Source organism: Carassius gibelio, chromosome A3 (assembly GCF_023724105.1).
Source record: "Carassius gibelio isolate Cgi1373 ecotype wild population from Czech Republic chromosome A3, carGib1.2-hapl.c, whole genome shotgun sequence".
NCBI classification, from domain to species: Eukaryota; Metazoa; Chordata; class Actinopteri; order Cypriniformes; family Cyprinidae; genus Carassius; species Carassius gibelio.
Window position 1 is genome coordinate 9,285,946 of NC_068373.1, and position 13,087 is coordinate 9,299,032.

Sequence of the window (13,087 nt, forward strand, 5' to 3'; positions counted from 1 at the left end):
CACTAGATTGCATCAGGTCTTTAACAGGCATGTCTCCAGTTACGTATGCAAAATAGGATGTTTTTACATAATGCATCAGTGTATATAAACAAGTAGAAGCTACAGAAGAGACATACTATCCTAACTTACTGCAGTGCTTCACTACTAAGAGATCAACAGTAAAGTCAACAGTACATATAGCTTAGGTCACAAGTCATGGATCATCCAGGTACTGATGCAACGTTTTTAGATTTGGTCTTTGTAGACTATATTTAAACATCTGTTATGTGAAATAGTGCAGTGCTAATAAAAACCCCAAAGATTTTCAAATGACATTTTATTGAATGGTATTCAAACATAACCTTAAACTAATGATTCACATATGACACTCATACAGCAGCCTGTAGACATAAACCGCATTCACTTCCTTCCTTTAAAACAGTCGAACATAATACATTATACACATACAATGGTTTTAACCTATTCATGTGTGACCACGGAGCATTTCTCCATTAAAAGAGTAACCACTACATCAGACTGAAGAAATCACGGTCCAGTTCTAAAGAGATTTCCTAATATTTCACAATGAAACCTCTCCAAAACCCACACCTAACTTCACAGACAGTTCCCGACTAAAATGTAAATCAGATTTATTAAATGTAGATCAGTTTCAACTGAAAGAAACTTGCACGGATTGGTCTTAAAATACATCAGTGCCCTTGTTTTTTTCTTTTTTTTCTAAGGCATGCTTAAAAAAATGACTTAAACGTCCTAGTTGAACTATGGCCTAATCCTGGCTTAGTCTAAACCCAGTCAGAAACCAGGCCTTAGACCTAAAGTTTGATAAAGACATTACATGGTTAGAAATCAACCAAAAACACTATAAATAAACTGAGAAGTGGTTATGAGCTGGAAGTTACGAATGAGGAGAAGAACTACAGATGTGAACGTCCTGGGTCACGATGGGACGCTTTCACTGAGGGAAGACGCTCCGCTGCTTTCGCTCTCTCCGCTAAAAACTTATCGAACTCTGAGAGTGAGATGAGAAGAGACACGGAAATCAGTCTGCTGTCGTAAGAAACACGGTTTGATTTAAACAATAAGATATTGCTGAATATTTGACACAAGGCAAGAAAATAGCATATGAAGAGATGCTTTTTAAAGAGCTACAACAACAACCCTAATGGGCCAGAGGAAGGTTTCTCAAAAGACAGAAATCAAATGTTTAGATGTTCATATTCATGTCATCACATAACAGATCCGGTAGTCCCCCAATGTGAATGTACTGAAAGAATTGAGCCCTTACTGAAAATTAATTGAGGAACTCTAGCTTTGGAAAGTACCTGAAAGTGTGAAAAAGATGAGCTAGGGCTCTATAATGACCACAAGACTTTGAAGTCTAATGAACCCACAAGCTGCAGTAAAACGGGGAAGATCACGAGTGGATCACGAAGGTGACTCACTAAGGATATCCGGCAGGTCAGAAATCAGCTCCCCACACTGATCCTCTCACAACAGAAAGACTGGATCATACAGAAGACTGACAGAATGCCATTAGACTCTCTAAAAAAAGCATGAACATCTGCCACTTGTGTCTTGTGTGCAGACGAGTGAGCATGCTGATATAATAGGACTGAAGCGTTTCCCACATTTTTTGATGTCAATTTAAATCTACCTCAGATGAAATATGGCAAAATGTTTTCTACGGTGCTAAAAGTAGATTACCTTCACTAGTCACTCCTTCAGAGTCATCTTCCTGTGTCACAAAATAACAAACACAAAAACACACTTAGGAAATACAGTATTAGTCTTATTCTTCATAAAAGGTGTAAAAGTTGATGTAAAGAAGAGATTTGTTCCCAAATCATCTTTTGTCATGTTCGGCGTTCACTTTTTCATATAAAGATTTGTGAGTATTTATTAACTGTAGTTCATATGACAGTTCACAATTATATGGATTCATATAAACTACCGTTTTTGAACAAAAATATTTGTATACACTATTGTTTATATATATATATATACACACACACACACACACACACACACACACAATAAAAGCAGTAATATTTTGAAATATGATTAAAACATATTTGAATATGTTTTAAAATGTCATTTATTATTGATGGTGCAGTAATTGCATCTTTGCTAAAAAGTATTGACTGAACTGTTTTTTTTATTTTATTTATTAAGAGGGTTTTGATATTTATAAGGTTGTTTTACAGTTTTTCTCAGTCACTTTGGTGCATTTGTCAAATCAGAAAAGAAAATCTCAAAACTACTTGCACAACCTCCACATCATCTAGACATTTATACACATCATAAAACCAGTTTCTCATTCTTTTGAACAAGTTGCGATTGCTTTTGTACATTCATTCAACTGATTACACACATTTATCTGTGGTTTCCTACATCATCAGTTGCTAATGTCATGTCGCTCAAAATGTATTATATAGTTTTCTGTGCAATAGTCTTATCCCTCAAAACATCTAGTCTTTAGTTCCTTGTATAAGTCATTAAATGCAAAATGGTGAATCTAGTTGTCACAAACTGCCAAGCACACTTTTTATTTTTATTTTTACACATTATTATTAGACTTTTTGTCAATCTGTCATGAATTGTGCTAGTGAATCTTGAGTAATGAAGAGAAAGTAGATGATAAACCATTTATCTGAAATAGCTCAAAGGTGCATCTCATAAATCTTCAGTTAGAAAGCTGCACAGACAGAGGACAACACAAGAGTTACAAATTCTGACAATTGACTTATTTCCATCTTTGTGCCCATGTTTGTTTTTCCTTTTCTATATCACGATGACATTGTAAAGTTTTTTTGGGGGGGGGGTCAGACCACTAGTTAAAGTGTAACTGGAAATTCAATCCAGTCTCTTTCAGTCAATATCCCACATACAGTAATGTGTAAATGTGTACTTTTGAAATGGATATATGGCATTCATAAGCATATGGCATATTGTTCAATACAGTAGTTTATCAGAATATACATCAGTTATATTGACAACATGACTAAGCAGTTTGACTGTCTTATCCATAAACTATGACACAAGGACTTGTCATTCTGATGGCACTGACATGTTCATTGACACAGATATTTATTTTTGAGAGATGAACTAAGGATTTTGAGCAAGAGATTGGCTTTTGCAGGTCATCCATGGTGTTTTGCTCTTTGTATGAGTTGTTTTGAGAAATGCATCTCAAGAATGATTCGAGAAATGTACCAAAGCGACTGAGAAAAAACTGTAAAACATGACTAGTATTGTTGTTTTATGACTAATCATGTGAGGGGGAATGTGCAAAACATCAGTGGAATGGAAATTGGAGTCAGAAGGGTAATATTCTTGGTCGAGGTCTGAAAATGTGTGGCTTACGTCATCTCCATCCAGCCATTGTTCAATGTCGTCCATCACTTCACTCTGACTGACAGGAATCTGACGGCAGGAGAAAAATATCAGTTCGTTTGCATTAGCACAACTATCAGAAGCGATCTCAAACCAGCTTCCAGCTCCTCAGTGCTTTAAAGTGTAAAGGAAGATTGGTTATGTTTCAGTCCTGAGGACGGGGAAATACGTTTTGAAATCTGCCAACAACTTAAAATAAGGCCCTGAGGAGCTATGGATCCAGGTCTGGAGGACAAAATTAGGTAAAACACCAAAAGTTCCACAGAACTTCAGCAAATGAAGATAATGAAGCTCCTCAAAAGCATGCAATACAGCGTACACTCTTCATTCACCACATGACATGCTGAAGACAAAAAGCTCCCAGAGCACAACGTCACACTGCAGGCTGACTGTTATATCAGACCCACCATTCCCTTTTCAAGCATCCAATGAAACTGAGGCGAGCTGCCGAGGGAGTTGGAGTCTGGGCTGACGTCCTTAACATAGACACCACCGTTTAAAACGACGGACTTCGTGGCATCCAGTGGCAGGTGAAAACAACACACAGAAACATCTTGAATGCTGTTCCATACTGTACATTAATGAGTGCTGCTCTCTCCTAATACAACGAGATGATAATTGAACACATGATATATGTTCTGCAGGTGTAAATAATTCAGTGACGTACCTCTCCAGGGTCCTGTCGCTCTCTCTGATTGGCTGCAAGGCCCCCAAGAGCTGCAGAGCTTTCTGGACTGCTAATAAAACACACAAAAAACATCAGGTCAATATCAAGTTTTACACTCTGGTGGTGTTGTCCAGCAACATTTATGCTACGGTCAACACCTCAAATCATGCAAAAGGAACACACTATTTAAAAATGTATTAATTAATTAAAACAAGCATTGCATCACTTGCTCACCAGTGGATCCTCTGCAGTGAATGGGTGCCGTCAGTATGAGAGTCCAAACAGCTGATAAAAACATCACAATTAATACACACCACTCCAGTCCATTAAATAATGTCTTGTGAAGCAAAAAACTGTGTTTGTAAAAAACAAATCCATCATTTAAGACGTTCTTAACTTAAAATATGAGTCTTCTAGCCATAATATTTGCTTTCTCTAGTGAAAAAGTGATCCCATCTGAATCAGGTGAGAAATATGCACAGATCCAGCACAGTGTATACAAACAAAAACAGTCCAAATGGTGAGAGGACAACAGGAATTTGACTTTTTCCACTGGAGGAAACATTATTATGAATTATGAACCAGTATGATTTTAGTTAAAACACACTAATGATGGATTTGTTTCTTACAAGTACAGCTTTTCACTTCACAAGACATTTAATGGACTGGAGTGGTGTGGATTACTTACTGTGATGTTTTTATCGGCTGTTCGGACTCTCATTCTGACGGCACCCATTCACAGCAATTGATCCATTGGTGGGCAAATGATGTAATGTTAAATTACTCCAAATCTGTTCCCATGAAGATGAAACTCATCTTCATCTTGGACGGCCTGAGGGTGACTATGTTTTCAGCTCATTTTCCTTTTTAGGGTGAATCCTGCTTTAATTCTTACCTTTTTTGTGATGAGCTGCTCTTATTTTGTTTAAAGTCATCAGCTTTTGTGCCTATAACAAATCACACAACAGATAATGCATTAATAACTGAAGATGAATATTAGAATGAAATGTGAGTATAAATGATTCAGGAATATAAGCAGAAGCAGAACCCACTCAATCCAGCCATCTGATTGGTCAGTGTGGTGACTGCGCTGTGAGCACCATATGCTGACTTCATGTGGTTGGAAGTACCCAAGTCAATGAGGTTTGTGTTCACTGGATTCTGAAATACAACAATGAATTCTGAATGAATCAGTATATAGTCATTATAGTGCGTTTAATATTAATCCGATTCATTCTTACAGATTGTGCACTGCTCTGTTTGTTGAGATGTCTTTCAAATCTGAAAAAAAAGAGAAGTTAGGTAACACTGAGATTTGTGATTTAATGAACTAACTCGAAGTGAAACATGACATCATTACAGGGTTGCATTTTCACGACTTCTCTGATTGTTTATGATTACTCCGTAAGGATTTTTATGCTTCCACAAAGAGCCATTTTTAGCTGATTTAATATATATATTTTTTATTCTAGATGTATATTATTTAGATAAATGCCCATGAATGTTTAGGATTTAATTTATTTCCATAACCTTCCCAAGTCTGGAAAACCAAGTTTAAAAATTCCTTGATATGTCTAGGATCCCTGTTATTAAAGATATCATATGATATTTCCTAATTTCCACAATTGCCTGTATTAAATAGCATCATCAAAATTCATTTAACTCAGTGACTTCTGCAGTTAATTGTGACTGTTACCATAGTCTTATTATTTGTATAATATTATAGTTTTTATTCATAAATTAAATTAGCTTTTATTTTTATTGCTTTGAATTTAATCCTTATTAATTTTATGTTTTTTTAATTTAATTTTTTTACCCCAAATATTAACATTTTTGTTCACTTGATGAATGTTTAATTTATGTATTATAGTATAGTTAGTAATTTTAGTGCTTCAACCTAAACTTATTTCAGTTAGCTGACAGGGCAACATTTTTAGTTTTCATCTAATATTTATATTCCACTTTATTTTAGATTTATTTCAAATAACAATGTTTTTAATATAGTTTGGTTAACGATAATAGGAGCAATGCTTGTATTTTACCATGCAATGATTTTGTTGTCCACTCGGTGGCAGTACACCGAGAATAAATAGATCAATCAGAATTTTTTCCAAATTATGATGTTAGAAAAATACATAACAATAAATCAATAAGAGAACATATGAAAATACTTTTTTGTATTTAAAAATAATTGTACTTGATATTTTCATTTGCACAAACTGTTAATATAGAGTAATTAGTTTTTGTTTTGTTTTTTTTAAGTTTTATGTATTCCGAAATGCAGCGTTTATATCCCTAATGTGCTTTATGTTATTGTTGCTAGTGTGTTTGTTAAGTCAATGATTATCTTTATCTATTAATTTCCACCTTGCAGGTCTCTACTCACATGTAATGAACATTCATCTGTTCACTAACATCATGTCATCAGTGCAGTTTGTCTCTAACCTGTGATACTGTGTAAAGGTGGTGTTCACTTGGTCGTTGGCACTGAGTAACTGCTCTATAAGCCTCTCATCATCGCTCAGTCTGGGGATGAGCTCCACCATCCGGCCCTGCATGTCTTTGGTCATGGAGTAGAGCTGCTACTGACCACCAGAGAGCAGAGAAACACAACCGTCCTTCACATCTACAGGCCTAAAATCATGACTGGAGGAGGAGTGTGAATACAGAAAGAAAGGACTGCCACCTGTAGTAGCTCTGTGTCCGACGGCTCAAGACTCGCAGGCTGCATCTGACTCATCAGGTCTGACATCACCGATATATTATTGTGCACCACCTCCAGTTCGCTCTTCAGCGTCTTCATCTGAAACACACACACACACACACACTTGAAAGCAGCAGAATTTAAAAATAATAATTAATAGTAATAAATTTATTTACCATGATTACTGTTCAGTTCAACATATACTGTAATCACACATCAGTATATTAATTAAGTGTAGTTATTATTAATAGAATATTAATTATTAATAGTACTTTTAAAACAGTTAACTGTCATAGTAACAAATTAAACCTTTTTAACATTATTTTTAAGTCTCACCCTTTTAGGGATTCATTTTGTGATGAGCAACATATATCATGTAATATGAAATTTTTTTATGATCACACATACACAAACAAACATTTATTAGCATGCATTAATATTTATAATATATATATATATATGTGTGTGTGTGTGTGTGTGACCCTGGAGCACAAAATCAGTCTTAAGTTGCTGGGGTAAACTTTTAACAATAGCCAAAATTGGTCAAAATTATATGTGAAATTCATGATAAAACTCATTAGGATATTTTGTTAATGTCCTACTGTACATGCTAATATGCATAGCTGAGAATTAATTTGTCATTTGGACAACTTTAAAGATGACTTTCTCGATATTTTGATTGTTTTTGCTCCCTCGGATTCCTGATTTTCAAATAGTTGTATCTCGGTCAAATATTGTCCGATCCTAACAAACCATACATCAATGGAAATATTATTCATCCAGCTTTCAGATTACGTTTAAATCTCAATTTCGAAATATTGACACTTACGTTTTGTGGTCCAGGGTCACATATCTATCTACCTATTTGATATAAAACATTCATTTCCCAATATTAATATAATTCTCAGCCTACTGAGGTTTTGTCATGATCATTTTATAATGTAATACCATATGCAAATTATTTTTTTTAATGTGAATTATTAAATACAGATATTAAACTCAATATCTAAAAAATATATTAATTAAATATTACTAATGCATTGCTGCATGTGTGTGTGTGTGTGTGTGTGTGTTACCTGTTGAGGAGACAGCGTGACCGGTGTCTCTGTATCCTGTGTCTGGGTGGATTTGACGGAGTGACTTTTTGTGTGAGCTGTTACCAGCGACGCAGACTCGATGGTCTGTCGGAGTCAAGCATTAATAAATTAATCAATTTAAAATTTAAATTAAGCATGGCACATATTACAATCTAGCACTCAGGACAGAGGACATACGGTCTGATTTTGAGATGTGCATCACGTATGGATCCTAGCACATCTTTATTCGGATTCATAATTGTTTCTAAACGAAGTGCTGTCAATGTGCAGCAGTTTCTACCCTGTTGGGAGTGTGAATAGGGGAACAGCCATTCAGTTCAGCCTTGGGAAACTCCACGCCTTTCCTCCGGAGATCCTCATAGACGGTCACGACACCCGTCAAGTCTGGAGAACTACGAAAGGCATCGGACCAAGCCTAGAGAGAGAGAGAGAGAGAGAGAATCAGACTTTCAATACTTCACAGCAAAAAATAATAATACGTCTGAGTTTAGGAAGGGTTTATCTGGACCTGTATCATGCTCAAGACCCTGTCCTGAAGAAACTCTGGGGCGTTGTTTTTAGGCAGGATCGTTTGGACCAAAACGCTTTCCACAAAATCTCTGGTGGACACGTAGACGTGGAATCTGTGCCCGCAGTTCTTCACACAGGCCTCCAACACCTGCAGCAAAACCAGATGAATGATTACGAAGACACTGTGAAGTAAGACGGTAATAACATGATGTTGGACACTTACACTCAGAGCCAGCATGACCTCGTTGAAATTCTTATTTCCCAGAATCCTCTTCTTTATCGCTCGGACTGCATCTTTAGGTCTGCAAACAGAGCAGCGTCACAAGAATTATGTCATATAACGTGTGTTATAATATTTAGGAACTCAAAGCACTAAACAGATTTGGACACTCAAGCAATTTATTATTATTTTACGTATTTTATAGATGGTAAAATTAGGTTAAATACAGCTATACAGCTCAAAATGAAGACAAATGATATTGTGACACTTTGTGTAATGCTAAATTTCTCCAAATCTGATTTGGTGAAGAAACAAACTCATCTGGGATGGCCTGGGGGATTTCAAGCTAATATTTTAGGACAAAATCAATGCATATTTGGTCAAATGTCAGTTTGGGAATCCGTGGCCTAATACAATGACATTCAGACATTTTAACGGTAGTTTAAGTGTCCAAATACAACTGGGGAAGAGTTTCAAAATAATAAATTGTCATGAACGTATAAACTATTGTATTTGACAACATACACACCCTTCACCCGTTTCATTGACAGTGTCACAGATCTCCATGTTGAGGCCCCAGTCTTCAGACGAGAGAGAAGAACCGGTGGCATGCTCTGAGCAAGAGACCGAGAGACACATATAAAGGCTTCAATCTACACTAAAAGAGTACAACAACAAGTTTTGAGCGCATCATTACTTTATGTTAAGCACAACTGAATGAAATGCCTAAACAATTATGAAGATCATTGAGTTTTGTTCCCTATTAACAGAATCAACTATTTACTTTAGAAGAAACGTTCTCATGGCTTCGAATAGCTCACACACACAACAAACACCACTGATCTGTCAGTCGACTGACCTGCTATTACACCAGCACACACAAAAAAAGAGTGCACATCTGACGGGTGACAAAAACCTCACGGAGGGTGCTCAATTATTGTAAAAAAAAAAAGAAAGAAAGAGAAGTTTGGCACACCACAGCTCTAAAAATGCAAAAATTTATTTTATGTTGTCACACACATCACAACTCATTCTGGATTAGAGAAATCCCACCCATATGCTGAACTGGACATGTAAACTAGTTGACTGAGTTTAGCATGACTTGTCATACTGTTTACAGTGCTTAAAGGGTTAGTTCGCCCAAAAATGAAAATTATGTCATTAATAACTCACCCTTGTGCTGTTCCAAACATGTAAGACCTCCTTTTATCTTAGGAACACAGTTTAAGATATTTTACATTAAGTCCGAGAGCTCTCAGTCCCTCCATTGAAGCTGTGTGTACGGTATACCGTCCATGTCCAGAAAGGTAAGAAAAACATCATCAAAGTAGTCCATGTGACATCAGAGGGTCCATTAGAATTTTTTGAAGCATCGAGAATACATTTTGGTCCAAAAATAGCAAAAACGACGACTTTATTCAGCATTGTCTTCTCTTCCGTGTCTGAGAGTTCAAATCAAAGCAGTCTGGATATCTGGTTCACGAACGAATCATTCAGTTCACCAAATCGAACTGAATTGTTTTAAACGGTTTGCATCTCTAATACGCATTAATCCACAAATGACTTAAGCTGTTAACTTTTTTTTAATATGGCTGACACTCCCTCTGAATTCAAACAAACCAATATCCCGGAGTAATTCATTTACTCAAACAGTACACTGACTGAACTGCTGTGAAGATGAACACCGAGCCGAGCCAGATAACGAACAATAGACTGACTCGTTCACGAGTGAAGAACCGGTTGCATCGGAGTTCGGATCACCAGTAGTTCTTTCGGACAGTTCGATTCAAGAAACTGGTTGAAGAAAACAGTACACCGGTTCTTTTGCGCTCGACGTAATGGCGTCATTGGTGATGATTGCCCTTGATTCAAGCCTTCGGTTTACCCGCGCTCATAACACTAGCACAGAATCAGTTCAGAATCAATCACCAAAAGAATCAGTTCGGTTCAGACGCTCTGTGTGTTGGTCTGCTTCACACTGAATCACACATGCGCAGTATCATCAGCTCCTCGGTTCACGAATCGGACGCGTCTGACAGAAACGGTTCTTGACTCGAGAATGAGTCAGTCTTTTGTTTGTTATCTGGCTGGGATCGGTGTTCATCTTCAGTTCTCTCTTCACAGCAGTTCAGTCAGTGTACTGTTTGAGTAAATGAATTACTCCGGGATATTGGTTTGTTTAAACTCAGAGGGAGTGTCAGCCACGTTAAAAAAGTTAACAGCTGAAGTCATTTGTGGATTAATGCGTATTAGAGATGCGAACCGTTTAAAACGATTCAGTTCGATTTGGTGAACTAAATGATTCGTTCGCGAACCGGAAATCCAGCTGTTTTGATTTGAACTTTCTCTCACACAGACACGGAAGAGAAGACAATGCTGAATAAAGTCGCCGTTTTTGCTATTTTTGGACCAAAATTTATTTTCGATGCTTCAAAAAATTCTAGCGGACCCTCTGATGATGTTTTTCTTACCTTTCTGGCCATGGACAGTATACCGTACACACAGCTTCAATGGAGGGACTGAGAGCTCTCGGACTAAATCTAAAATATCTTAAACTGTGTTCCGAAGATAAAAGGAGGTCTTACATGTTTGGAACAGCACAAGGGTGAGTTCTTAACGACATAATTTTTATTTTTGGGTGAACTAACCCTTTAAGCTTCAGCATCTAGGCTGGGAAAACAGGCTTTACAACACCATGAAAGGGCGAGTCATTTCACTGATATTCACCCTCTGTAATGATACAAACTTGAAAACCATCTTTAAAGGGATAGTTCACACAACAATAGAAGTACTGTCATTATTCCTCCCCAACTAAATGCTCTGTGCAGCCCATTTAGATGCAATATAACAGTATCAAGAGATGCTGAGCAGCCGTTGAAATGAATGAAATGTAGCCCTGACATTGTATTTCTCGTGAAACCAAGAGTATATTCTGGAATGGGTTACATAACCGGTTTAATACTCAGATGTAAATATTTATTTTCTAAACAAGAGCGACTTAAACGTTATAAAGGGTACACCCAGACGTAAAATTCAACACAAACCCTCCTTGCCCCGCCCTTCTTCGTTACTATTCGCGGACAGCATTTGATTGACACTCAGTTCGGCCAATCACGAACCCAAAGCGATGGCGCGTTGAGTACGCCTTCGACATTGGATTGCACGAATGAGGTGTCAATCTCAATTTAATCGTATCCTTGGCTGTCATCCTTCGTTAAACGATGTATATGTGTGAATTTGTGTCTTGCAAGAAAACTCCCCACAAATATATAGAAATAATGTACCTGAATTCAATGTTACTATCAAGCAGTCGTATCATACACGTAACTGCTGCTTCCTAAAACGTATTGCGCGTGATTTGCCATCTCACCCAGCGTGTTACTCACCTATAAGTTGACCCACGGGCGTAGAAAACGGGTTTCCTGTGAAGAACTCCATCATCCGAGCGCGTCTGCTGCTCAGTGGCTCGGCTTCTGGCTCATCAGCTGGAGAGCTAAACAAACTTCACTGATTACGTCATCTCTTAAAGCGACAGTAGCACTCTCGAAGTACACACTGCATGCTGCATACTATTTTCAGTAGTAAGCAAATAATGTATCAAGAACTGAGATTTAAATTTTTTGCTGATATATTGATGTGGGCAAACACATTGCATTGTGGGATATGCTTTCAACACTGTAGGTTATATGTATTTGTAGAATAATGTGCAACAATAAATTTATACTGCATACTGAAATCATACTGGTTGCATTCTGTAGATTCTTGTTGTTTAGAAATGGACAGAGCAACAAAAAAAAGTAATATTTGCATTGAGTTATGAATTTATGACAAAAGCAGTCTGGTGATCTTTCAGGGTCTGAGTGCTCTCTCTGAACCATTGGTGTAAGATGCATTTTTGTCTTGTAAAGCCTAGAATGAAATGTTTTATCCACCTTATTCTTCAATGCAGAAGTAAGCCGTTTTCTGTGTATGTGCGATACTTCCGGTCCATTAGTCGCTGTAGAGAAATAATGAGAAGAACATGCAGTAAACAGTAGAACTGTTTGCACTTCAAACCTGTGTGTTGATAATTAAGATCATATATTAAATTAATAAGGAAAGACACACCAGTTTGCAATATCAAACAGCAAACCAATTTTTTTTATACAACTAAAAGTAGCTGGAAGCAGATGAGACTAGAAGCCCGACCTATAAAATGTATAAATGACCAAGCACACTCTTATGGGAAAAATAAGGTGGATAGGATGTATTGTAAACATTTTCATGGAAGTCAAGCTAATTATAAATGTCAGTCTTTTTTTGAAATACTGCCTGCAGAAATAAGTCTTTTTGTCTCTAAAGTTCCGCTTTCTAGATGCAAGCCTCAAAACCATGACCTGTCCATGTCAGGCCTTGAGATAATCTTATAATAATCATAATATTTCATATTTTGTGGTAAAGCTGTCTACTCTGAAAAAGGTTTAAATACAGTAAACATTCATATTTTGAAATATTAT

The 13,087-nt window shown here is 36.8% G+C and overlaps 1 protein-coding gene across 7 annotated transcripts; it reads right to left on the reverse strand.

Moving 5' to 3' along the window:
• Nucleotides 1–301: 301 nt before the first annotated feature.
• Nucleotides 302–12,094, reverse strand: LOC127945192 (target of Myb1 membrane trafficking protein). 7 transcript variants are annotated; one of them, XM_052541828.1, is made up of 16 exons: nucleotides 11,978–12,094; nucleotides 9,121–9,205; nucleotides 8,595–8,673; nucleotides 8,370–8,519; nucleotides 8,142–8,276; nucleotides 7,841–7,945; nucleotides 6,747–6,863; nucleotides 6,506–6,639; nucleotides 5,302–5,341; nucleotides 5,113–5,221; nucleotides 4,956–5,007; nucleotides 4,061–4,130; nucleotides 3,801–3,902; nucleotides 3,364–3,423; nucleotides 1,705–1,735; nucleotides 302–1,009 (listed from the first exon to the last, which is right to left on the reverse strand). In XM_052541828.1, exons 1-16 carry the CDS (start codon nucleotides 12,030–12,032, stop codon nucleotides 915–917), a joined length of 1,419 nt encoding a protein of 472 aa, XP_052397788.1. In that variant the 5' UTR covers nucleotides 12,033–12,094; the 3' UTR covers nucleotides 302–914. The 7 variants fall into 7 exon arrangements, with proteins under 7 accessions (XP_052397788.1, XP_052397782.1, XP_052397789.1 ...); XM_052541822.1 differs by having other exon boundaries at nucleotides 4,061–4,127; nucleotides 6,506–6,642; XM_052541829.1 differs by having other exon boundaries at nucleotides 3,801–3,869; nucleotides 6,506–6,642.
• Between the last annotated feature and the right edge of the window lie 993 nt (nucleotides 12,095–13,087).

Excerpts from the sequence above, each read along its gene's own strand:
- LOC127945192 (XM_052541813.1), bottom strand. The coding sequence starts at position 12,032 with ATGATGGAGTTCTTCACAGGAAACCCGTTTTCTACGCCCGTGGGTCAA. Across the intron at positions 8,674-9,120 it reads GTCAATGAAACGGGTGAAGG|ACCTAAAGATGCAGTCCGAG; the intron begins GTGTGTATGTTG and ends CTCTGTTTGCAG. Across the intron at positions 5,222-5,301 it reads AACAGAGCAGTGCACAATCT|AATCCAGTGAACACAAACCT; the intron begins GTAAGAATGAAT and ends GTTGTATTTCAG.